The 26,396-nt window shown below is 43.3% G+C and overlaps 1 protein-coding gene across 1 annotated transcript in view; it reads left to right on the forward strand.

Moving 5' to 3' along the window:
• Window positions 1-26,390, forward strand: part of BCL11B (B-cell CLL/lymphoma 11B (zinc finger protein)) — a gene marked incomplete at its 3' end in the record, with an annotated part of 78,113 nt that extends 51,723 nt beyond the window's left edge. Inside the window, exon 4 of the mRNA XM_010184759.1 lies at window positions 24,652-26,390. Coding sequence (XP_010183061.1) covers window positions 24,652-26,390 — 1,739 coding nt within the window. The remainder of the gene's footprint in view (window positions 1-24,651) is intronic.
• Window positions 26,391-26,396: the final 6 nt, after the last annotated feature.

Consider the following 26,396-nt stretch of genomic DNA (forward strand, 5'->3'; position numbering starts at 1 on the left):
CATCCAAAAAAAGTCCCCAACCCAAAATCCAGTAGGCAAAATAGCATTTATGTTCCATAGCCTTTATGTGGTATGTGCAAGGACTCGGTGGCATTTTGAATTCACAGTTGTGCCCCTATCAGTGTCCCCTTCTTGACCATTCATACGAATCCCAGCTCTGTTTCAGTGACTTGGCTGTATCCTGTTCTTGCTTACACCCAGTTGATTACCGGGAATTAAACACTTGTAGAGGCAAAACATGTTAAAGGTGAAATAATAAAAGAACAGGGTTTTGTGTACGCTCCCAATTACCCTAATGAGTATATATTTTTTTACTTTGGCTGTAGAGACGTTTTAATGTGGCTCCTCAACTTGGCACAAAGCAGCTCCCTTTCTTGCTGCTTCCCGTAGGTGTCCTAAGAAGGAATAATCCAAGCCCGTGAGTGGTTTAGCGGCACCGTCCACCTCCCTTTTCTCGCAGTGACAGTATCATTTCTCCATTTAAGTGCAGTACAGAACATGTGGCTTTGAACATGTGGATTTTGGTGGGAGACAAACAGATTCCCTCGCGCCTTGATGCTAGAAATAGCAATAGCACCGAGCAGTCAAAATATTTCAGTCTCTCGTTCTAACTGTATTTGTGTGTGCCTGTGTTTCATGTCCTGTTATCGTTGCAGGAAAGAATCCCCCATCCTTGATAGCTTTTTTTTGGTGCTTTTTGCAAACACGAGAGTGGAGAAGTAAGGGGGAGCTCTTCCACAACAAATATCGCTGCATGCTCTGGGATCTTTTGGAAACAAACCTTTTATTTTTTTCTTCAAAAATTTCTCTTCCAACAGTCCTTATTATTAAGATATTCATTCTTATAAAGGGATGTTAAATAATTAAGCCGGTGAAAGGGGCAACATCAACAAATGCTGGAATATATTTAAATAATGAAGAACATCTTTAATTTGTCCATGTAAAATAATTGTGGGCCGATGGCAGGTTAAGCAGTCGTATTTATTAAAATGTACTTTCCTCTGCTTTAGAGGAAGAAGGTTGTCATTTCCTATACTCTCCTCAGCCTGAGCCACTTCAAGTCTTCCTTCTCTTTGGTCAAAAAGAATCAATTATGCCTTGCAGTTGCTTCACCCCAAAATATTTTGATTGCCTCATTTTGTTTTAGCTGAGAGTGCTCCAGTCATTCCTCTTTAAACAGGAGGGAAAAGGGGTGCAGAATTTATCCAGTCTGTAACCAAATAACCTGGCCTTTAGTGCGGATTCCTAGTAATTCAGAATATTGACAGCAATCAGGAGTCTTGGGCTGTTGAAACTTCCCCTCTAATTGAACTGGGAAAGGTAAACCAGTTTCAGTGCTCCGCACGCTGTAATTGCAATAATTTAATTTAGCTATTTAACCTGTAATTCAGTGGTATTTATTAAAGAGCATAGGAGAAAATGAGGCCATTAGGAGCCAGAGATGAATACATTGAAATGAAAATGAACACTTCTAACTGCTAGTTGACCTTCGTTTTGTAGCAGTTTTTATTAGGCTGGTCACGGTAATTACTGGGACGTGAATCATGGAGAAAAGTGAATAATTCTGTAATGAACATTTTTATTCATTATCTCACATTTTCAGGAACCAGAAAAGTATCGTATAAAGGTATCTCCAATGTTCTTCTTTTGTTTGTTTTTCGACAAGTAATGGTTTGTGGACAATAGCCTGGTGCAAAACATCATGGTGAGAATTCGTGTTATGCTGAATTGATGGGCCCTCGGGGCTCCACATGCGGCATGCGGGGCTCAGGGAGTTTGCAAATCCAACAGGGATCATCATAACAGATGTGGGACGTGCCTGTCACCCGTGTTCAAAATCAGGAGGGCACATTGTGGGACTAAAGCCGAGGTATTGAATGTTTCAGGTTGGTTGTGCTGGGGCCTCTGGGTTCAAGTCCTTTCACCCTGCCGAGCAATGGTTTACTTTGAAATAGCTCTGTCTGAAGATCAGTGAGCTGTTCTGGGGAGCAAAGTCAGCATCCATGGAGACTTCCAAATGGTTTTTAGCAAGATCTCTCCCAACTCCACTGTCAGAGCATAGAGCATCCTCCAGTCCTCTCCTCCTTCATCTCAGCCCTGGGGTGCACAGGGTTTGCTCCAGAGCAGAAAGGGTGGAGGGAGCAGGAGCGAGTGGACAATTCTTGGAGACAGCATCTCTCTGGGGAGCAATGGAGGGGACCAGCGCCCTGCCAGGAGGTGGGAGCCCACATATGTAGCACGATCCACAGGCGTCCTGCCGCCCCAACCCTTCCAGCCTTGTTGTTTCATTAAATCTGCCCCTTCGCTGCAGCAAATTCCTCGGGGCTCGTGCCTTGGTAAGGAGGAGAACAGGCAGCATTTTGGCAGTTGTGCTGTGATTGATATTCTGTTCGCTGCTCTTGAACACTCTGATCGTTCTTTTTACCACTCTTGTTTTCTTACGAGTGTTATTAAACCAGCCAGACTCTACAGGGACCTGGCCTCCTGCACTCCCATAGTTCACAAGATCTGGAGGGGTTTTTCATTTCTTTTTGAGGTCTTTTTTTAATATTTTAACTTTTTTTTGAATTCTTTTCGATTTTGTTAATTACTGCCCAATGCAATGAGATGTAAGCTCAGTGAGAGCAGTGCAGTATGGAGGGTTACTTCCCAAATCCCTCCAGCGTATCTACACTATCCATGGCCACAGTATTTCTAACATGGATGAAAAGGGTGATTTGTTGATTGTAATTATTCACCCTGAAGAAGATGTTAATAGTTTCAGGTTTGAATCTCCACATGCTAGAGAAGATCTTTGCTAGACTTTCTCTTCTCTACTTAAAAGTGGCCAATAAACCTACACTAAGCAGCTGCCCTAGCCTCTTAATTTCCTGAAGTGTGTTTTTTCTTACTTGAAACTCTCAGATTTTCAGCCTGACTTTGAAAAGGAACATAGGTCTCATTTAGCTTTAAAGAGTCCCAGTGATGCACATTCCCAAGATAGTTTTCCTAATTTCTTTCACTGTCTTCACTTTAAGGCAGATCTCAGTCCCACTGGCAGATCTCACGCTGGGACCAACATCGGTTTGAGACTTGGTATTCAAATGGCTGAGGCTATTTGCTGTGGGTTTAAGGTGGTAAAAAACAAATGGGGTTGTAAGTGGTAGGTTGTGAATACTTTCAACATTTACCTGGGGTCAGAAATCGGATGTAACTTAAAAGCTCAGATCGGAGGAGTGAGTTTATGGAGAAGCACCACGGCTGAAGGAAGGGTATGTGATATTTTCCAGCTGACTGGTTTTCCTGCCATATCCTCTTACCTGCCAGCCTGGTAAAGATGCCACTGTTTGTACCAATTTTCCCTCTACATGACACTGATTTAACCTCTGCCTCACCAAGGAGTATAACCCGAGTGCTTGCTGAGGATTGGAAAGCACTCACCCCTCTTCAGAATTTGGCAGTGTGATCCCGGGGTGGCTTGCCAAGTCTTTTGTGGGGGGTTTAGTTACCTATGACTAATTCTCTTTAGAAAACTGCCACATTCTTCTGGGCCCCTGTCGCTAAATGGAGATGTATAAATGCACGTCTGAGCGCCCCCATTCAGTCATCAGCCAGAAAACTTAATCTTGGGTCAACCTAATAGGGTCAAGTATTATTACTAACAGTTTTCATCTACGGTGGCTAGTTAACAATTATGGATGATATGGGAGTGCTGACTCGGTATTGCCAGGATACTCAAGGTTTTGGGAAGGTTCAGTACAGCTCAGAGTTTAGAAACAATCAGCAGATTTGGGGCTGCATTTCTTTGGAAGCCATTTATTTGCCTAGCTTATTCAAATGAGTAGAAATGAATGTCCTCACTACAGACATTCTCTTTGCAATGCAAGAGTTAAAAATCTGCATCAAAGGTACTGTCATTGTGACAGTTACAGTCATACCTGTACAAATAAACATTCAACATGCTTCTTTTATATTCAACATATATTTTATGTACACACACACGTATCTGCAAGTATTTGTGGATAGACAATAAACATAATTTTGCCATTAAGTTTTTGTTTGGAAACAAATGCCAGCCTGTGATAATGGCATACTTTAACTAGCATAGGATCTTTTTAAAGCCATAGACTCTGCCACTAGGGACTGCACTATGAGATAATTGACCTCCACGTGAGTTATGTGTCCTGAGTCTAAAGCAAGGGCGCACGTGGTGGCATCAAAATCAATTATCTCACAATCCATCCCCTGGTGGAAAGGGCTACTGCAGTTAGAATAGGCCCATGAAAAAGATATAGCTATTCGAAAATGTTTTCAGTGAGTTAATTCTTATAAATAATGTTATTGTATTATGCAAAGAAATAGAATAATGGTGGTGGATTAAACTGTGCTAAGTGTGCCTACGGATGGACTCTGTGTGAGTGCTCACCAGCTGGGGATGAAATCTCCTTGGGGTGTCCCTGATGGAGCATTCCCAAGGCCCTATTAACGGGGCTGCCTCCATTGCTACCATGTCAAGTAGATGCATCTTCATTTCCTCTGTGGTCACCATCCTCTTGTGCGTGTTAGGGAGCAGCAGAAGTAATGGATGGAGCCGCTAAGCTCTGAGGACAAAACCCTACCTCCTCCAGCCCTTGTAGACCCTTGCCAAGGTAAAACTATTCAGAGAGAGCAAAGAGATTTAACTCAGAAAATAGGGATGGAGTCCCCAGCCTGATCACCCAAATGATCACAGCTAAACTATCCTGTACCGGAACTTTGAAACTCTTCAATTGCCCAGTTGCTTGGTTACAGGATCATTTGTCATCTCTTCTGGTAGCAGGGTGAGAGGTGGGGGAACTGGAGGGAATGGGGGAGAAGATTACATGTGCTGTTGAAAATGCAATGAGCACATTCGATCATATCTAATTCCCATTTATATTACTGTGGACATCCCTACTGCCCAGCTGCCCTCTCAAAGACTCAGAGCTACGGGATTTTTTGATGCATGAATGAAAACTGGGAAGAGGGCCAGCATGCTGCTCATAGGCTTCTTCATCATTTATTACCTTCTAGTTTTAATTGTTTTCCTGCTTCTCTTGAGATATTTATCTAGGAGGAATTGCACTGTGCAATGCAGACACGCGAGGTGGCAACTGAAGATTGCTTGTTAGCTCAGTGCACCGTACAATAGATGGATCTTAATAAAATAGAGAAGACTATTTACATTAATAGAAGAGGCCCATTTGTAAACCTTTTATTGCTTAAGTGCACAAGTTTGACTCCTGTTTGTCCATTATAAAGGTGTGGGTTATATAATAATCACCACATAACTGTGTTTTCTGTATCCTTATAGTAATGAAAATAAGACCTCTCTGTATGCCACTGCATTGCACCCTACTGTGTCTGTGGGGCCACATTTATCTCTGGTAAAAGGCTCTGCAATAGGGCAAAATTTGCCCTGCTTAGTTTCTGACTGGTACTTCAACAGTGGAAAAATTAACCAGGAGCCACCAGAAGAGAGCCTTTCATGGTTCCCTTGCTGCTTCCCAGGTCCTGCCCCATCCTGCTGAGACTGTGCCACGGCCACAGCCTTTCCTCCTTGGCGATGGCTGCGAGGGGGGCAGCTCACAGCTGAGGTGCAGAGGAACTTGATCTGTGTTCGGTCAGGCTCCGGCTCCAAAACCTGACACAGACATGAGGGTGAACCCTGGGGAGGGAGAACTGGCAGTGTGGAGCCCTGTGAAAGGCGGCTCCAGCCCTCACCGGTCGGTGCTTTGTGTTTGCAGAGCACCCCACACTGTGCAGGAGATGTGACAAATGGCTCCAAATCTCCGAGGAAGGTCAGGCCCGTAGGCTGAAGCAGGAGTGACCACTTTGATTTAAGTCCTCTTTGATTCGAAGAATGAAAAGATGCAAGTGCCTTTTCATGCTTTGAGGGCTAGAGAATTAGGGGAGCTTTCATGCCTCTGTCCCATTTTAGTCTTCAGGAAGGCAAGGTTTATGCATTACTCTTATTTCTTTTTTCAAACACAAGAGTGCATTTCAGAACGACTGTGCATGTGTTGGGGCTCGGAAGAATTGAACGCTGCTAAATGTAGGGGAGCTTCCCAGGTGGAGGAAGCAGCTTTAGAAACAGCCATTTTGGAATCGTTACCTCAAAAATTATTTTCTTAGTTCTCCCAACACTTCAATGATCTTGAGTGTTTATTTCACCTCTTGGGGTGAAAGGATAGGGCCAGCTGATGTTATTCACTGTAGCAGTCAGGACTTCTCTGCTTGTCTCGTACCTTGCACTCCCCGTTAGTTAATTGGGAGAGTATTTGTTGACTTTGATGGGTCTGCTGAGCAGAGTCCATGTTGCCAAGTTCAGTAGACAAAGCATATACACCAGATTTATCCATTCCTCATCCATCTTGACAAAGGGATAAATATTGACTCAAGTGTTCAATCTTCTTGTTTCCCTCCCATCTTTCCCGTCCAGCAAAGCCCAACAAACATGTTTTATGGATAGAGCCAAATGACCAAGCTTAGACAAAAATACCTTGTGCTTGTAGATAGGAAATGGAGTCAATTAGTCCGAGTAGCAGGTCATCTTGCTGGAGAAAGCACACATCATTGGAGTTAAAAACATGAGAATATGTAATTTATAAATATATATCATATGTATTTCCTAATGAGTTAGGAAAAACCTTTTACCATCTTATGTTTTTAATTGTATAATGAACACTAAAGCATGTGAATCAGCTTGATTTAAACATACAAAGGAGCTGAAGTACCCTAATAATAAATCTGTAGGTGTGTGCTGGGAAAGAGATGCAGTTCGCGTGACTGATGAGATATTAACAGTTTTGACCCGATCTCTCGGTGACTGATATTGATAACACTCATTTCTAGAGTGCACCCAGGCTCCCATACAGCGCAGCCTCCGTGGTGGTTGGAGGGGGTGTGCGCAGCTCAGCGTCGAGTCCGGTGTTTCTAAACGGGGCACTTGAAACAACCTGATTCATTTTTGTGAATCACAGCCGTAAATTTAGAAAGCAGAAAGTGCCTGTTTCATAATGCTGCCCCGACTCTGGCTATGCCACGCTATTTTTGTTGTGTACTCTCAAGTGCTCCTCCTCGTCTGAGACGCTGCCGGCTTGGGGCTCCTCTTAAGGATTTGCCGGCCTCAGAGAGTTAGGAAACGTTTTCCTGATAATCGGCCTACGCTGTCACTGGCCCAATTAAATCCCATTACTTTTTGTTATACCCCAATGGGATCCCCCAAATAATTCCTTGGCATCCTCACTATCTGTCCCCTGTCAGACACTCCTGGATGCTTATCAGGAGCCTCTCACCAAACTCCGGCTGTAGTCGGCCTGATTGCTGCCTGCTCTGTGCATGTCCAGGGCCCTTCTTCCTGCTTTGCATCCCGTATCCCTCAATTGCATATTTATTTTTTGGTAAATCTGGCGTGCCACGATGTTTTGGTTTGAAAATAACTTCTCAGTAGAGTCAAGCATCTGCCTGAGATTGATAAAGGCAAACCGGTCCAGACTGAAGGTTGTCAATTAATCCCTTCGTCACCCAGCTCCGTCTCAGGGGTCGTAGAGCAGGGAGGGCTCTTGATCACTGCTTGATCCAGGAACAACGACCCCGAGCTGTGGCAGTACCCTCAATTCCCAAATTCAAACTCAACCCTTGGTTTCACCATCCCAGTTACTGAAGCCAGAACCTGATCCACTAAAATAACTAAATAGGAAACTATTTTTTCGCAGAACAATGACCCGAGACTGCCCGTGTGCATAAAATTATAATTCTGCGTACCTTGCTAATTGGAGGGTGCTGTCAAATTGGAGGTAATTCAGAGAAGAAGAACAAAAGTGATTAAAGTATTGGCAAGATTGTTTCGTAGGGGAAGGTGAAAAGAACTAAAAATACATAAGTTCAATAAGGAGCAGGTAGAGGGAGTAACAAGGAACATTGGGGGTGATTTAGTAGTGTGAATCCCCCTCCAGCCCCCCATTTCAAGACGGTTTTGGGTGAGGTTATGAAGTCTGTGAAGCTGCATTGCCTTGATGCTACACACCAGGTGCATTTTCAGGATGAGAGCTACAGCCATGAATAATCGGTAAACTGAACTACGTGTGAAATGAGCATTAGGAAAAACTGTGACTGATTTTCAGGTTGTAGAGTGTTCTTAAGAGGTGGAAAAATGCCGAGTTTCAGCAGAATCCTTACAAACCCATCTCCTAGCATTTGGTGAGTACGTTCTCCTTTGTTTGCGGCATTTAGACCTAGACAAGATATTAAACCTAGACTAGGAACAGAACGAGAAGCTATTCAGTTCAATGCCTTAATGCCAACATTTTTCGCTCACACCAAAGGGAGGTGTGGAACTCATTGCCACAGGATGTTGAAGGGGATAAAAGCAACAAACAGGCTCAGAAAAGGACCAGGCAAAATCAGGAAGATTTGGTGGGTGGTTGATAAAAAGGCTAATCCGGTCTGGACCAACCCCTGGCTCCAAAAGACTCCAAATCCTTGATTGCTGGGAGCTGGGCGGTCTGGATATGGTCTGGTTGTGAACCTTTTTCTCCCTTGATTCACATACTCTTTCCTTAAGCTTCTGCTGGTGGCCATGGTTGAAAACAGGGGGTGTGTGTGTGTGTATGTATATTAGCAAGAGCAGTAGAGTCTATCTGATGGGATCTCATTGATTTCACTCTGTCCTGAAAGAAACCTGAGATTTCAGCCCAGGATGCTCTCATTTCTCTTACAGGCTTCCTGCATGAAGCCAATGCAGCATTTGGGTCTCAGTGCCCTCTTCCACTAAAGTAAAGGGGTCTTTCAGACAGATAATCCCAAATATTTCAGGGTATAGACTGTTTGAGCTGAATGCCACCCCAGTTTAGCTGTCCTGTTTTAGCATACCTAAATAAATGTACAGGGAGAAATTTCCTGATGTAGCCGGTTTTAAGCTGACAGAAGTAGAGGCTACACTGGGGTTTGCACTGGTTAAAGTGAGTCCTTTTGATTAAACTGGTGCCAAATTCTGTGTGGACAAATCCTCATATTGTAACAAACCCACAGATCCTCCCTTTCCTCTGACAATCTTATCAGCCTGGTGAGTCCTATGGACCCAATCTAATAGAAATGGAATTTTTACCATGCAAATCTTATTACCTAAAGTGCCAATGAAACTAATGGGATTGCGGATAGTAAAAAATACTCTGTATGCGATACATAGTTTGGAATATAAATTCATTGGTGGGGAGGGGGGGATGTAAGGAAGAGGAGCTGTTATTGCATGTGGTCCTTTGTGACTTTGGAGGACCCCTTTCTGCCAACACTTGTCAGCTCCCCCTTGATTTCAGTGGGACCAAAGTGATGTTTAGCCTCTTGCCGAAAACACCGAGCTCCTCGCAGAAATTGGTTTTCAAAACACACAACTAAGTGCCTGTTTGTTTTAGAATTCATTTGAGGGGAACAGGAATAAAAAAATATCCCAAACGCTCCACTCCAAGGACGGACATCTAGAGGAAAGTCTATTTTTCCAAAGGGAACCATTTTTGCCATGGAGGTTGGCTGAACATGTCAAGAGCACAGGGAGCATTTGGACGTATTTTGACAAGTCTTGGATTAAAAAAAAATCAGCCTGAAAAAAATAGGCCGAATCTATTTAGATAACATTTCCATTTACGCCTCCCTCCCCAGTAAACACACGTATATATGGTGTGAGTTATATATACATGAGTATCCTCAGGCCGCCAAATTGCGTGGCAGCTCTCAGGCTGAGGACAGTGTCAGCAGATAGATCCAAAGTTAATAAATGAAGTTGTGCAAACTCTACAACCTTCTGATCTGTCTCCTATAGTTCCTGTATGTAGTGATAACACAGCACAACTCGCAGAGGGTTCAGCACCCCTTGTCATTGCTCGGGCAGAATTCCTGCCTGCTTTTCTGTGTATGTTCAGGCCTAAAATATTTTAAAGTAAAATCTTTTTAATAACCTGCAGCCTTGTGCCACTTCGATGGCGACGCTGATTACTTGGTTTCCTGTCACCTTGGAAGCAAAGATGCAATAAACGATACCTTTATTTTTGTATTTATTTTAATGAAACACACAGAAAAGGCACTTTAGAAAAGTGGAGGAAAGAGGAGGAGGTCAGATAAAAACAACTGCAGCCTGATGTTCGTTTTTGTGGCGTTGATAGTTATTATTCCCAAAGAAAATAATGTCCTTTTTTATTTGCTTTTAACATTTTGCCCTTGGCATCTGTTCCATCCATTGTGGACTAACCTAGACTCTGTTCTCTGACGATGGGTTAAAGCGAGCACTTACTGAAAAGCATTCTCTACTTAATTACTTTTCCTTCTTCTGGAAGCTATTTTTTTTATAGTCACATGTTAATTGTGTATTAGTGGGCCTTTCTGATTAGTTGAAAACATAATGAAACCTTTGTAAACAACAGGGAGAAAGAGGGAGAGGGAGGAAGGGAGCGGGGAAGGGTGGGGGGGAAGAAAAGGATGGGGAGCAAAAGAGGTGTGAAGTGGGGGCCAGACCATTTTGAAAGGCAGAAATAATGCCAGTGGAAATTTCTCGGGTTGGCCCAAATTAATCAACTTACTTAACGAGAAATGAGATGCATGGAGATGCAAATTGCCGCCGATCTCCCTCCCCCCAAAAAAAAGCAGGGTGGCGAAGGCGAGCAAGTTGGAATGGCGTGGAGGGGGGCTGCACCGCAGCTGCCCACTAACAAGTCAGGCCTATTTGTAAAGGGCACGGAGCTGAATAACGGTTTTGTTTTTGGCTTTTTTCTCCCTCTCTCGCTCAGCCGTAGGTAGAAATGCCGCATTTGTTTCCTGAGACCGTTGCAGCGAGATAGATGTCCTCCTCTTTCATCTCCCCTGCCCCTTTGATTCCCACAGTGGAGCCCCTGTGCTCCCCATCCACCCCGGCCTCCTCCCGATGGGGTGGAAAATCGGGATGTGCAAGGAGCACAGGCTCAGGTGCAGGATCTCAGACACGCAAGGTAACACCAGGGATGATGAAGTTACCCACACGCCACTCAAAACGAGAGGAAAATATAAAAAAATAGGAAATAAACGGTACTTAGGACCCAATTGAGCGGCACTCGGAGCGCAGCCAGCGCAGATCAGATTCGGTGAATCAGCTGAATCAGGCCCTCTTCTCTGAGATGCGTTGGGGTTTTTTTTCCTCCTTTTCCTGGAAAGCTGCTCCTTAAACACAATTCACATGGGCTGGTTTTGTTTTTTGTTTTTTTTTTTTTTTTAAAAAAAGACTCTCCTCTGTTTGCAGCGCTGGATTTTGAAGGGGCTGAGCCTCCCCCCCTCCCTCTCCTCCGCCCCCACCCCCTTCTGCCACTGCTGTAAAGAGCTGTGCTTATAGGGATTTTGCAGCTCTCCGCGTGTTATTAGAAAACGTGTGGCTGGGACGGTTGAAATGGGAGCGCTACTGTATGCGAGAGCAATGTTCACTGTAAGCAATCCAAGGAAATCCTGCCAAGGCAGTATATGAACAGCAGCCAAACAAAACACAGGCGCCTTTCCAGTGAAAACCAGCACACTTCTGCAAATAGAGGAAAAATTGACTTTCTGATTTGGAGTGTTTCTACAACTCAGAAGAATTACTACAGCGATTGTTCTAAAAATATATTTATTTTTTCTTTTCGCCAGCACGTTCTCAAAGGGGTTGGGATGCTCGGCGTTGTTTAATTATGCTCCTCGTAGGTGATCAACCTGGATGGCATAGAAATATAACAGGAAGTTTTTAGGATCTCCTTTGAAAGCCAACGCTGGCATTATTTTCTACAGTGTTATAGTGGCATAAAGCATCACCTATTAAAGGAGCAAATAAAAATGTATTTTTATCTTCGCATTTCAAGAAGTATGATTGGAAATTAGTCTTTTGCAACTTCATAACCATAGGTTGCAATTTAACTGCTTAATCGACAGCAACCCCCAAGATTCCTGCCTCTGTAATGGGTGGGTTTTATTTTTCATCTGGAGTATTTTATACCTTCCTCCTTCCTTTGCCCCCCCTGCCCCTCACCCCCTATATTTAGACTTTTAATGCTTCTGCTCCTTTTGCTTCTTTGTTCGCCCAGTGTGGGATTTTCCTTTACAGGACTTTCGAGTCCTGTAGGAACGCTTTAGTGTAAGATATCCTGGCTGCAGATATCCTGGCATTCCAAAAATTTCCATAATGATGGAAACTGAATGGGATTCCACAGATTTGTTTATTGCCAAGGAAAAAATATGTTATTCAAAAAATAATTTTGCTAGTCTCAGCTACAGCTTTTTCAAAGAATTATTAATAATGGAGTTTAAGAATGCAGTCAGTTTATCTCAAGCGAGCTAAAGAAATAGGATAGATCTATGGAGAATTATTATTATTATTTCTTACTTCCAAAACCCAACACAATATCAGCATGAGAAAAAAGCAACAGAATTGCAAGGATTAATTTCAGTTTATGCATTTCAACTATTTCAACTGTTCTTCTTTTGATGAAGATACAAAAGATGCTTTACAGGATATCTCCATTTGTTCCTCTAAAATATTTACATCTGAGTCCTTTAGCCTTATATCTGCTGTGGATTCAGTTCCCTTCTTTTAACGACACCACACCAAACCAGATTTATCCCTACATTGAAGACGGTGTCTTGAGACTCACAAATCCCAGTGTGGAAGACGACCGTCACCCAGAGCCCACTGAAGCCATATTGACTTTGGTGGGCTTTGTATTGGGATATTAAACATTCATTTCCTCTTCTTTTGAATTTATCTACTCATTTTCAGGGTGAGATCCTACTTTAAGCAAATCCTGAAGTTGCCTTAATTTACTAAATTAACTTACGCTGTTATTTCCCATTCAGGCAAACCTTCCAGTAGAGTGAAACTGTTGTGTGCACCTCTCCTAAGATAAGGTTGTGGTTTTGAAGGTGTAGCTGGAATAATTGGGGAAGGATGGACCCCTGTCTTGGATTTAGCCCCTTTTCTCCTTTGTGCCTCCTGCTGTATTAATAGATGGAGAGAAACCATGTATATAGACATATATATACACACACACACATATATACATACATATACACACACACATATATAGAAATATATAAAATATATATGTGTGAATATACAAAAATAAAAGAAAGCTTGAAAATGTAAGCATTTCTGCCTCAGACGTGAGGGATATCATCTGCTGTGTTCAAATTAGGGCACGGAAGTTGTGGCATATGCAGTGTCAAGGCACGGCGGCGCAGTCCTGTATCTTTAAATGTTGATGCACAACAGTGAAGCCAGGTGAGAGCTGGCCCCAGGTGCTGGCTGCTGCATGCATTGCTGAGCAATTTTTAAAGGATGCAGATTGGGTGGCTGGAGGAGGAAAAAGTAGGTCTTTTCCTAAAGAGATCTATTTTTTTGTGTGTGAAATATGTTGTTGGTTTAATACATTGATGAAAAAAATGATTGATTTAAGGTTTGCGCGTTCCCAGTATAATCCAGTCCTGCCCTGGCTCCCCCTGATGTGCAGTGCTGGTTGCCAGGGAGCCCCAGTTCTGCCAAATGGGGGGAAGATTTTGTTGAGCCCATGAAACTCATTGCACTTGTGGGTGAATGGTGAATTAAGGGTCCTTCATAGAATTAGCCTGAAGGGAAAGCTTGGATGCTGAAGAGGTGCTCCAAGGGTTGGTTCTGCTTTCCCTGGCTACATGGCTTGAAAAACAGCTCCACAGCAAAGTTTTCCCCTTCCTTCCTTCCTTTCAATGTAAATCTAATTTTGAACCAGTTTACCTTCAAGTGCACAGGTCCAAATTCTGTGGTCAACAGAGATGAGGCATCAAGGTAAACTTGCTGATAATTCGAGCAGTGGCCCCTGCTGAAGGTGTGTGGCTTCTACTCCAAATTAGAGGTGTATTTTGTTGCAGGCAAAATTGTATTGGTGCACGAGGAAGGTTTTATTTGGAGACATCTGCAGGTTGGCAGCTGTGCCAGCCATGCCTGTTCTTCCGCGGTGCGGAAGCCACGCAGTCGGGGAGAGCAGTGTTTTGGTGACAAGTGTGGGGAATATCGGTTGAATTGCACTAGGAAAATATTTTCATTATTTTTATTATGCAAGTGGATTTGAGATGTGTGCCTGCCTACGTCTGCGAGCGGATGAGGTGGAGAGGGAGGGCTGTTGTTTTTTGATTTTATTTTATTATTATTTTTTTTTTTCAATCGCACCTCCTTAGCATTTTGTAGATCTCAGCATTCTGGCCCGGCGATTTGCTAATTGCGCTGGAAGACCCACTTTAAATGCAGGAATAGCGAAACTTTGCAACTGTAACATTTTGACTGGCGAGAATGACCAGTCTTCTTTTCTCTCTCGCAGGGAGCCGGTTGAAGGAAGCTGGCATTGTCGCAGAGTGAAAGCTCTGCAGAAGTGCCGCAGGTTTTTCATATGGAAATGTGAAATAATGGGGTGATTAAATAGAGCTGTATATTAAAGTACATCTGACATTAGAATTAGCATAATGTGCTCTAGCCCTAGGCTGAGTACTTTATTTGCCATCTGCGTCGGACCAAAATCCCCTGGGGAAGCGCTAAAATATTCTGAATAAACTCAGCCCGAGTTCTTATTGAGAGTAAAATACCATTTGTGGCACGTCGTATTGATTCGTCTTAATTGCGGTGCAGAAAAGAACATTCAGTTGCTGATGACTTTTGTACTCTGTGACAAGTCGGCTGGAGTTATTCTAACACTGCAGTTGGTTAACCTGAACAGACTGTCGTGCTCAGAGAAGGAGAAAACCTTATCTCCAGTAGCATAAACTACAGTATCATCTCCCGGCTTTCTATCTCAATGCAGCATCCTTTATTTTTTTCTTTATATATATATATATAATTCCCTGAAAACAGCAGCCAACGAACTGAAAGGAAAGCGGGGCTTCATTGAATCAGCCCGAGAAAATTCACATTCTTACCTAGTTATTCTCCCTCCTCACACTTCCACCCCCACATCTTCTTAAAAAAAAAATAAAAAATCCAGAAACATCTGACCAGCTTTCATCTAAGGGAGTGAAAATCAGTGGAACTTGTCCTTGAGGATCCATCTCCGGAACCATTAGTTCAAGAGATTTATTATGTATATTTTGTAAAAAGCTGTGGCTTCTCCTGCGCGTAAGCCCACAGTCTTAGTCGGTTGTAATGGTTTGATTTTTGTCAACTCTCCGCTCAAATAGGTTGCTGAATACCTTTGAAAAAGTGCTTATAACATGCATAAAAGATAAATATTTCATCTGAAGGAAAATACTTTGATGCTCCATGCAATTCTGTAACATTCATAAGGTCCAGTTTTTACCCTATAATTGCCTATCATTAGACACAATTTACATATTCAAACATTCTCTACAAACCTTAGTCTAGCATGTTTTTATTACAAATTCAGATCAAGGGAATAACCTTTAACTTCAGACACAAATGAGACAAATTTACAAGTGCATGTCTGCTGTTTTCTTGTGTTTTATAAATCCCTGCAGACCCGAACACTTTTGCTATAACGCCACTCAGAACAATATACATATATTACTACTTGTTTGTAGTGCTTCAGTAATGAGTCCCCTTTGTATTAGATAACCTATATAATTCAGCATCTAGGCCCTCCATAACGTCAATTATCTCCTCATAGCTAAATGTACATTCCATTAAAACAAGATTTACAGCCTTTATAATACTTCTTAGGATTGAACGTGGAGATTTTGTGGATTTAAAGAAGCAGAGATGGGAGTTAGCGTTTGTTAAAGAAGCAATGAATTAAAACAAAAATGCTATTTCATTTACTAACTATGAATAGGCACCTAATACCCTTAAGAAATAGTTGCAGTAAAACAGACTGAAGTACTCGTGGGGAAAAAAAAAACCAGGAAAATTTGTTTGCAGCCTTTGGCTTTTTTTATTGTTTCCTAATTTACTCTTTTAAATTTCCATTATATGACATGGACAATTTCCTTTCTGTGCCCTCCTTTAAGTTCCTATTCAGATTGCTGAGAATTCTTGCTTGTAAGATGAGAAAATGGCACCTTAGAGAAGTCTGGGGGAAAAAAAAAAATCCCAACACTTGCCAGTTTTCAAACAAAACTACTTACAGGGAACTGATTTAAAGGGAAGCTGCTGGCATATTTCATATGTTGTAGAAAAGACTGACATTATTTCAAATGCATTTGAATACCTTATGCAAAGAAAAGGCCTAAAAGTGTCCTTGAGCAGTACAAGGGTTTTTCATGAATGCTGTAATGGGATCCTAGATATTAAACCACGACCCATGGGTAGTCCTACGGTTGTTTCATCTCATGGGGGGTACATTTGTCCCCCCCCCATATTAAATTCCCCATTTTCACTGATGGTTTTCACTGTTTTATATAGCAGATTTGTAAAGCCCCTTTCAATCTGCTGGCTGATGTCTTTGGTTCAGAGCAACCAAGTAAAAGACACAAAGCTGTTTAGATGCTAAAGGTGGAGTCAGTTGAAACTGTTGTCTCACAAAGGGCTAATTTAAAAGTTAACTCATTCACTATTGATCTTTTAATATTGATTTTCCTGTTTGCACCTTACTTTTCACACTTCTCCCTTTCCCTGCTTTGTAAATTGCCTTTGTATTTTACAATTTAACACCAATTAGGAGAAGGTGCTCAGAAATGACAAACATGGGGGTTTTTCTTCCATTTTAACAGCGCTTCTGGGTTAAAATCCCTGTCTTTGAGATCCAACTTTTTGCTAGGCATTTTTCTTTCTTTTTCTACACAAAGTAAAAGCACTTCTTATATTTCTGTAGGCTGAACATCAACTTCCAGTAAGCCACAAGCTCTTTTAAGGAATGAGAAATTGGACATCCAGAAGGAAGTTGCCCAAAATGACTATTGACATTTCATACCTAAAAATATAATATTGCCATTTTGTAATGCACTAGAAATTAAACTGAGCTGTGCATTTGGCTCGTTTATGTGAATCTGGCAGCACAGATCTGAGGTATGATTAAGTCTCACAGAAAATGGGACTATTGAACACAAGCTGCATCTTCAGCCAAAGGTCGCCGGTGTCCATTAAGAAGCAGGAAGCATCTGCTTGTGTTATTGCATGGCTGTAGTCTGCCTGCAGTCTCCTTTCTTAAAGCATAAATGCCAGAGAGGACATATAAAATGCTTTTAATGAAAAAAAATTACAAATCAGAAATCGGTGTATTCATATCAGCCTTGTTTGTGATAACCCGGTACAGCTGATCTGGAGAAATTCAAAGTCTGCAGTAGCGGTCATCAGAGCTACTTTGAATTCACAGCAAGGTAATTCAAATCAGAGTTTGGCTAGGAGCATGATTTCAAGGTATCAGGTTGAAATCTCCAAGTCTTTCAAGGATTCATGCTCTTTGTTCTTGGAATTAGGAAAGGATTGGCTGCAGACAGACAGCATGACAGCCTGACTTCTCGACTACGTGACTGGTAATTAATCTGCTTTCCCCTCGTATGATAAAATAGTTCATTTGATAAAAAAAGATATTTATTATTACCAGAATGATAAACAGTCAATTTGCAGTCCTGCCTAATCGAAAAGGAGCACTGCTGAAAAGCACAAATGGCTTCAGAAAATAAAATAAGCTTCCAAAAGTGGGGCAGCATTTAATCCACCAAAGACAGAGTTTGGCAGTTGGCTTTAGCACAGAAAGAATTAACAGCACATTACTAATATTAGTGTAATATTAATATATTTTAATAGTGGTATCAACCAGTGCAACTGTAGATCTTTTTCAACAGGTAGAAAAGGCTCTTGAGAATATTCGCCTCGCTAATTAAAATCAGTGCTGGGAACGAGAGGGTCTTGTGGGGTTTGTAGGTTCTCTTGGCGTGAAGCTTCTTGCATAATCCCTGTCGAGAACTCGCGGTCTCACTCGTCAAGGTAGGAACAGGATGGAGAAAGCTGTAAAACACGCAGGCAGTGCGTGGGAGAAGAATATTGCATGAAGTCGTGATTTTTCTTCTGATGGCGCTGGAGGAGACAGGCTATTCAAGGTAGAAGGGAATAGGGCCTAGTAAGGGAGGAGACAGGTTTCCATCCTTCTCCTTTCTTCAGACACCCTTGTTTCCCCATCCACCTCTTAAAAACATTGCATTTTTGTTTCCTTGTCACGTTGTTTCCTTTCGCCGACCTTATCCTGAGATTTCCCCGTTTCCAGATGATGACAGGCACTGTGGTCCCTGTGCTTGGGCTCCTGCACCTCCACCTTCTTCTCCTCTTCTTGACTGCGACGCACTTCAGGTTGGCTGAGCTTTACGAGAGAGAGCGGCTGTTTATCTGAGTGGAGAATTGGAGGTGCTTAGGTTGTGAGACTGCAGGCGTCTCGCTAAGTCGTACAACACCAACTTTAGTTGCCAGTTGATGCTTACTTTAGGAATTGTTGGTGATAGTCCCTGTCACCCTCAGCAGGATGTGCTGCAAGCCTCTCCCCAGCCCTTTCTTTAGTGAAGGCAGCGTAGGGATGGATGCACGGTGCTAGCTCTGGGGATGGATTGAGGAGTTGTGCTTGTTTTGAGGATTTGGGCCTGCTTTGAGGAGTTGCGCTTGTTTTACATCTTCAGCTCGTGTTGCCGTTGAAACAAAATTAAAATGAAGAGAGGTAGAAAGAGAAATGATTCCTTTGGTGGTTAAACCTTGCAACTGGCATTGGCCTGGCAGTGGTGATCCTCACCCAGGCTTGGACCCTACTTCACACTGCTGTTTTTTAAGTGAAATTGTGGGTCTCTCTGAAATGGAGGTCGCAGTATTTCCAAACACCCCAGGGAGTGAAGAGAGGGTAAAACTCTCCATATTGGGTGTGCTCAGCATGTGTTTATTCAATCATAAACATATGTAAGTAAATGGGCTTACTAATTTGGAGAACGCAGAGTGGTAATATGGCTTATAAAATCTCTTCTGCAGAAATACCTATATGTGAGGTATTTTTGCATACCCAGTCAAGCATCGGGTATGAACCGATGTAGTTCGCACCGCAGATCCACACTGCAGACACCTGGCAAGTATTTATCCCTTGTCTAGGTGACCTGTCAAACCACGTATAACCGTATATTTTCTTCACTATGAACCGCTAAATCTTTCTAGTATTTAATGCCCTTCTCTTAATGTCAGCTGGTCTTATAAGGAGACTTGTTAAACTAGTGTTCTCAATTATGGCATTTTAATTTAATAATAATTCAATTAAAGGTGTGTTTTTTATGGAGCATCCACGCTACCTTTATTGGTATTATTAGAGTAACCATCATAATAACAAGGAGTAATTATTTAAATGCTCATTAAAAATCAAGTGGTGGAGTAGAGAGTAATGGTGGTGGAGAGATTGCAGGAACCCGACACATGTCTGTTCCTGAGCGCTGCAATAAAAGGTGTCCTTTCTTTAAAGCTTGCAAGTTTCTACTTTTCCTGAACTTCTAAAGGTGCAGTAAAGCAGCATTAAAATTCCTTAACGTTTTTATTGCCGCTGTTGTAACTTTGTAAAGGGAACCAGAAACATTATCTGGAAAGCATTGCTAGAGGTAAAGAATGGCAGTGGTTATGTGGACCTGAGTGCAGGTCCTCTCCGCGGTCTTGGCAGGGGTTATGGGGGTGGTGATTAAAACTGGGAGGGAGCTCGGTCTCTGTTACAGCTAATGCAATTATTCAGGCATGCTGAGGGGAGGATGCGAAGGCACTGGATGTCACTGTAGCCCAGCAGAAAATAATGAATTCTCAACAGTTCTTATCTCACGCTGATTATTGTTTGGTGGTATCCAGAACAACGGAGGATATTTTGAGGGAAATTTTTTCTTCAGGGCGAAGGCACTCAGCATTCAGGGTGTAGAGAAAGTCATGTACTGAGGAAGATCTGCGTATCACTACATGGTACAAGTCAGACTGCAGAGGACAGATAAACCCTGGGATTCGGGCTGCCGGGTGCGATGGGATGAGTGTCCACAAATCCAGGATAGTCTTGGGCAAACCAACCTCTCTTTTCTCACTGCTTCCCCCTGTAAGGGCAGAATTTGGGAGGCAGGATCGGAATTTAGCTTTGTTTTGTGCTGTTGGTGAAAAAAAAGCTCATTATTGCTTTGACATTTTGAATGCAACATAATCTGTGGTGCAGTAATGGAGGGAACACATTTGAATATTTCTGGAAAGGACCATCTCTTGTCATTATATGCAGAAAAGGCAAGAGTGTTCAATAAGTTAATAGCTTATGATCATCTGCTTAGGGAGAAGATACTAGAAAGATTTTTTAATCTACCAGATCAAAACATAAGGAGATCTAATGGTTGGCAGTTGAACTCAGCAATTTGAATTGGCAAGATGACTTTTTTTAATATTGAAGATGGCCAAGCATTGCCACAGACTACTCTGATACACAGTGAATTCTCTCTCAGTTGTCATTTCCAAATCAAGTTGGGCTCATGATGGGCTGGATGATATCCGTATGTGAGCTGCAGATGAAATTGTTTCCTATGTCTTTTGTGTACATGTTAGTAGGACAAAATATTATGATCTTAAATTTGAGGAAGGGAAGGTTGTAGACTCTCCATCCGTGTGGCCTTTGAAGTGGGATGATGGAGCATCTGCCACAGATATGAATGGATGCACAAATATGGACATCCCTTGGGTCAGGAACTGGACAAGGGCAACCCTGCGGGTTTATCCCAGTCCTCTCATTCTTTAATTTCATGGTCCTTCCTAGCCTTTAAATCAGTATTTCTGAACCTATACACCTGTGTCTCAGTAGGATCCAGCCCTACAAACCCATCTCATGCCTGAACTCCACTGGTAGTATTTGCTTGGCTTTAGTGCATCCTTGAAGCTACTATTGACTGCTGATGGCGTGTGGCTTGTACGAGTACGTACACCACATCCACCAATCAATGTAAAGATAAAATAACTATTTGAGCCATCAGCCCCGAAAATCCTGCCTAGTTACAGAGTGTAGGGCTGAATCCATGTGCAATTCATTGAGCAGTATTAATGAAGTCTTGGCTTGTGCTTAACTCTAAGCACATGAATAATTTCATCACCATCCAACAGAGCACTTCAGCCTATGCTTAAGTTTCACTGATGCTGATTACTCACATGCTCAAAGTCAAGCACATGCTAAAGTGATAAAGACTGCATATGGCAAAGCCTATATAGCTAGTTGTCATAAAGTGGGTATTTAGACAGACTTCAGTGCAGGTGGCAAGGGATTAAGATAGCCATATATCAAAAGTAGCCTTATAACAAAGAGTTTTATAGTGTAGGTGCACTGCATTATTAAATATAAGGATCATTCTTGAGCAATACGTGGCTGTTTCTGGGCATGTTTAAAATATTTAGCAAGTTTTTGAATATAAAAATGTTCGGAGTGGATCTTCAAAGACTTTTTGACATTGCTCTGTTCTTAAAAGTGAGCATCTACACTGCTCAGGGCAACTTCTAGGCAAGATATCCATGAAGTGATAATACAAAAATGAACATTTTATTGTTTTTTTTTTTCTTTTCTTTTTTTTTTTTAAATGGGGAGTCTGGGGAGAGTCTTTGAGGGCTGTGGAAGTTAAAATATGCAGATACACAGGCATGCACGCAGGAGCACTCGTGAAGCAGCCAGGGACAGGGACTGGTAGCCAGGTAGCCTGCAGTCAATTTTGCCGTGTGCTGGGGTCTCCTGAAGAGGAGTGTTAAGGAGCACAAACACAAAACAAAACAAAAAAGGAAGAGCAGACCGTTTGGTGACTGCTAGCTTGTAAACCTTAGATCACTAATAGCACTAGTTTGCTCTGTTTGAAAGAAAACTCAGAAAAGGAGGGGGATTTACTTTCCTCACCTCAGCTGAAGTTTTGGAGAACAAAACAACCCAAAACTTCTCAGTTCCACCTAACGTGTAGTAGCAAGCATCCAGCCAGCTGCCATTTTGAGGGTAATTTTTTTAATCAGCCATTTCAGTTTTAGATTGGCCTTGATCCTCAGCCTGCTCAGGAATTTTCTCCCCCCCTTTACGTATGTGCCTTTGCTGGAGGAAACGTGTTGCTGCCGTTGTCGCCGCCGTCTCATCCACAGCTGCTTTCTTCCCCGTGTCAGCTCTTGAGCTAAGCAAGGAGAATGCATGCACACACTCACACACTTTATTTTTTTAAATAGTAATAATAAAAAAACCCCAACAAAAAAAAGAACGCATGCTGTGACTTTAAAAGTGAAAGAATCGAACAGCTGTGGGTAATAAATCGATTAATTAGAGTGGATAAAATGAAGGTGAAGGGTGCAGAGCACTCTTTAATTTGAAGATATATGACCTTGTAAGATGCTGCACTTCATTTGCTATCAGATCACACTTCACAAGGGGCTTTATTAAAATCTATTCTGGGGTGAGCTGAGGTAAAACATATTGTTAAAAAAAGCTTTTGACAGAGTATGTTATATACTTTAGTCTGCTTCAGTGATTTCTGTCACTTTTTATACTACACATGTTGCCGGGGAAGAAAAGTTAAAGGTCTAGACATTTTCATCATATTTCTGTAAGAAACAGAAATTTAAATATTCGAAGTAATAATGGGAGCATTTACTGTTGCTTTGGCTGCGGAGCTGACATAAAACTCCCGCACTGCCTGAGTGCTGAGTAGATTTTAAGGGATAATGTATCAGCTCCCTTCTGCGTTTGTGTGTGGCTTTCATTAATGTCAATAGCAGTTACGGGCACCTTTTTCCAAGCCGAATACAGTTCCCAAACCTGGGCGTTTTTTCCCTGTAGCCGTCGTTAGGGATTAATCAAAGTGCCCGGGTCCATCCCGTGGATGGGGTACGGGGGGCAGAAACGCCTGCCATGCCATGAACAATTTATTTTGGCTGTGGAGAGCTGGCTTCTCCAAAAATTGGGCTCTGAAGCTGCTATCCAGAGCAACAGCCCTCCTAAATCAATAGGAGCTGCACCGCATTTATCACCCACCTTTGTAAGTAAGTCTCAATCTGATAGCTGCTCTTTTCTTTACGCTCTTATGGGTGTTCATTGGGTGATGAGATGAGATAGACTGACAGGCTGATAGGTAGGCAGATAATCTCCTTGTATGAGGGTTTGTAGGTTTTGTTAGCGGCAGCCGTTCCCGAAACAGCCAGAAGAGGGGAATTCAGTCAGCAGCACTCCTGCCTTGCCTGGCGTGCCCGAGTTTTAGGTTTTTTTCCCTTTTTTTTTTTCTGACTGCCATGAGTCATTCCCTTTTACAGAGCTACTTTTCATAATACGGCTCGGTTCACCTTATAAACTCTTTCATTTTCAAGCTGAAGCAACAGGCTTTCACGAATCGCAGCATCTCCCCCCCCCTTTTGAAAGGGGTTTCGTGGTTCAGCTTCGGAGCTGAGCTCCTGCGGAGGGGCTGGGGCTTAGCTCAGGTCCTCGGTGCAGATTCGGGTCAGGCGGGAAACCCGGTCCAGGCTTTGAACTTTCAGGAAGTTTAAAGCCTTTAGGAGCAGCAGGGCCATCGGTAGCCAAAATATGTGTTTACATAAACAAACAAATAAACAAACAAGAGATTAATTGGAGATTTTCTAAAACGGGTAGTTGTTTTTTCTGGAAACCTCCCCCTCATTAAAAAAAACCCCAACAACCAAACAAAAAAGCAACCGACGGAATCCTGGATCATGATTTTCAAGTTCAAAATGAATTTATCAGAGTCTTGCAGAGGCATTGAAAAAAGGGAGGGGGGGGAGAAAAGTGCTTTTTGAAGATAGCACATAGTTTATATTGTGCCCAGGACTGGAATTTTCGAGCTAGCAAAATTCTGACTGTGGCGCAGACGTGTCCACACCTGTCCTTTAGGTAAAGCTGAATCAAGGTTAAAGGAATGCTTTCCACCTTTGTGCCGCCGTTCCAAGGGGCTAGAAAGGCAAACAGAACAATGTTTTTGGCTCCGGTGAGCGCTTCTGGGTTGGAGGGCAGGCTCAGGCTCAGAAATTCTTGGGACCCGGTTCAAGCACGACCCGACATTTGTTACTGTTAATTGCAACTGTGCTGTCGGCTTTGATTACCGGATGTTTCGTTTGAGTGGCTTCTTGGTGTTTTGGCAAAAAAGAACGTCAAAGTGGTTTATGCAAGGGTACGTTTTCCAAGCTCCTGTTGACTTGAATAGGACTTGCGCAGCTAAATACCTACACGGCATTTTAAAAATGGAAGTGCTGGCATGAGCGAAGCGTGTATAAATTAAATTCAGCAAGATCTCAGGGGACTGCTGCATGAAGTATATGGAAATATAAAATGAAAGAGTGAAAATGACACTGACGCTCCTTGCAGGTGCCTTGTAAAACCTACCACGCTGCATTTTCCTTGGTTTTTTTGTCTGTAGTCGTAAACCCCTCGAAACAAATTCCTTTTTTGTGGAATAAACACGTGAAAGGATTTGGATCCTTATGCGTCACAAAGGAAGGTTTTATTTGCACGTTAGAGGATCTAAACGTATATAGCGCCAACGCGTACGTGTGATATTTGTCATACATGTTAAGTGAATAAGTGTGGTGAGTAAATGTGCTGTTCAACAATTTACATCAGTCAATACATTGCAATTAAGTCCTTCTTTCAGAAATGCCAAGGAGGAAATGTGCTAGCAAAATACAGCGCATGCCAACGGTATTTAAACGTTCTCCGCTGTATTATTTTTTGAGTGTTCTTTCTGTTTTTTCTTTTATAGGTAAAGATGAGCCTTCAAGCTATATTTGCACAACATGCAAGCAGCCTTTTAACAGCGCTTGGTTCTTGCTTCAGCATGCCCAGAACACACATGGATTCCGCATCTACCTGGAAACGAGCCCTTCCAACAGTTCCCTCACTCCACGCATCACCATCCCTCCTCCTCTGGGACCGGAGACTGTTGCACAGTCCCCGCTGATGAATTTCCTCGGAGACAACAACCCCTTCAATCTCTTGCGGATGACAGGACCCATCTTGCGTGAACACCCTGGCTTTGGTGAGGGTCGGCTCCCAAACACGCCCCCGCTCTTCAGCCCGCCGCCTCGTCATCATCTGGATCCACATCGCCTTAGTGCCGAAGAAATGGGGTTAGTTGCCCAGCATCCCAGTGCCTTTGACAGAGTTATGCGTTTAAACCCCATGGCAATTGAGTCCCCAGCGATGGATTTCTCCAGAAGGCTTCGAGAGCTGGCAGGAAACAGTTCCACCCCTCCGCCAGTCTCGCCCAGTCGCACCAACCCTATGCATCGCCTGTTGAATCCTTTCCAGCCGAGTCCTAAATCACCTTTTTTGAGCACCCCGCCACTGCCCCCCATGCCCCCCAGCAGCACTACGCCTCCCCAGCCTCAGGCCAAGAGCAAGTCCTGTGAATTCTGTGGGAAAACATTCAAGTTCCAGAGTAACCTTATCGTGCACCGGCGCAGTCACACAGGAGAAAAGCCCTACAAGTGTCAGCTCTGTGACCACGCTTGCTCCCAGGCCAGCAAGCTAAAACGCCACATGAAAACACATATGCATAAAGCTGGCTCCATGACGGGCAGGTCAGACGACGGACTGTCCACCACTAGTTCGCCCGAGCCGGGCACAAGCGAGCTCACTGGAGAGGGACTGAAATCCAGTGAGGCAGATTTCAGGAACGAGAGTGATCCTTCCCTGGGCCATGACAACGAAGAAGAGGAAGAGGAGGAGGAGGAGGAAGAGGAGCTCGAAAACGAGAGCCGGCCAGAGTCGAGCTTCAGTATGGACTCGGAGCTGAGTCGCAACCGAGAAAACGGCTCCAAGTCGCTGCCGGACGAGAAATCCCTCGTCCTGGGAAAAGTAATTGAGAATGTAAGTCTAGGTGCCATCCAGCAATACAATGACATGCTAGCCGAAAAACAGAAGAGGAGTAGCTTCATGAAAAGGTCTTCTGACCAGCGAGACTTGTGTCCTCGAGACCTCTGTCAGAGAGATCCAGGTGATGAAGACTCAGTGGTAGGAGAGCTGGACCGCACCGAGGAAGGGACGGTCAATGGAAGAAACTTTGGCCCGGGCGAACCCTTCCCAAACTTGTTCCCCCGCAAGCCGACGCCTATCACGAGCCCCAGTTTAAACAATTCCTCTAAAAGAATAAAGGTAGAGAAAGATTTGGACTTGCCACCAGCAACGATTATACCTTCCGAAAACGTTTACTCCCAGTGGCTGGTAGGGTACGCGGCATCGCGGCACTTCATGAAGGATCCGTTCCTCGGATTCACAGACTCCCGACAATCCCCCTTCGCGACCTCTTCCGAGCACTCGTCGGAGAACGGGAGCCTGCGTTTCTCCACGCCGCCGGGGGACATGCTGGACGGGGGGCTCTCAGGGCGCAGCGGCACGGCCAGCGGAGGCAGCACCCCCCACATCAGCGGTCCCGGCCCCGGGCGACCCAGTTCGAAGGAAGGGCGGAGGAGCGATACATGTGAGTACTGTGGCAAGGTCTTTAAG

Source organism: Mesitornis unicolor, unplaced genomic scaffold, assembly GCF_000695765.1.
Source record: "Mesitornis unicolor isolate BGI_N332 unplaced genomic scaffold, ASM69576v1 scaffold24465, whole genome shotgun sequence".
NCBI classification, from domain to species: Eukaryota; Metazoa; Chordata; class Aves; order Mesitornithiformes; family Mesitornithidae; genus Mesitornis; species Mesitornis unicolor.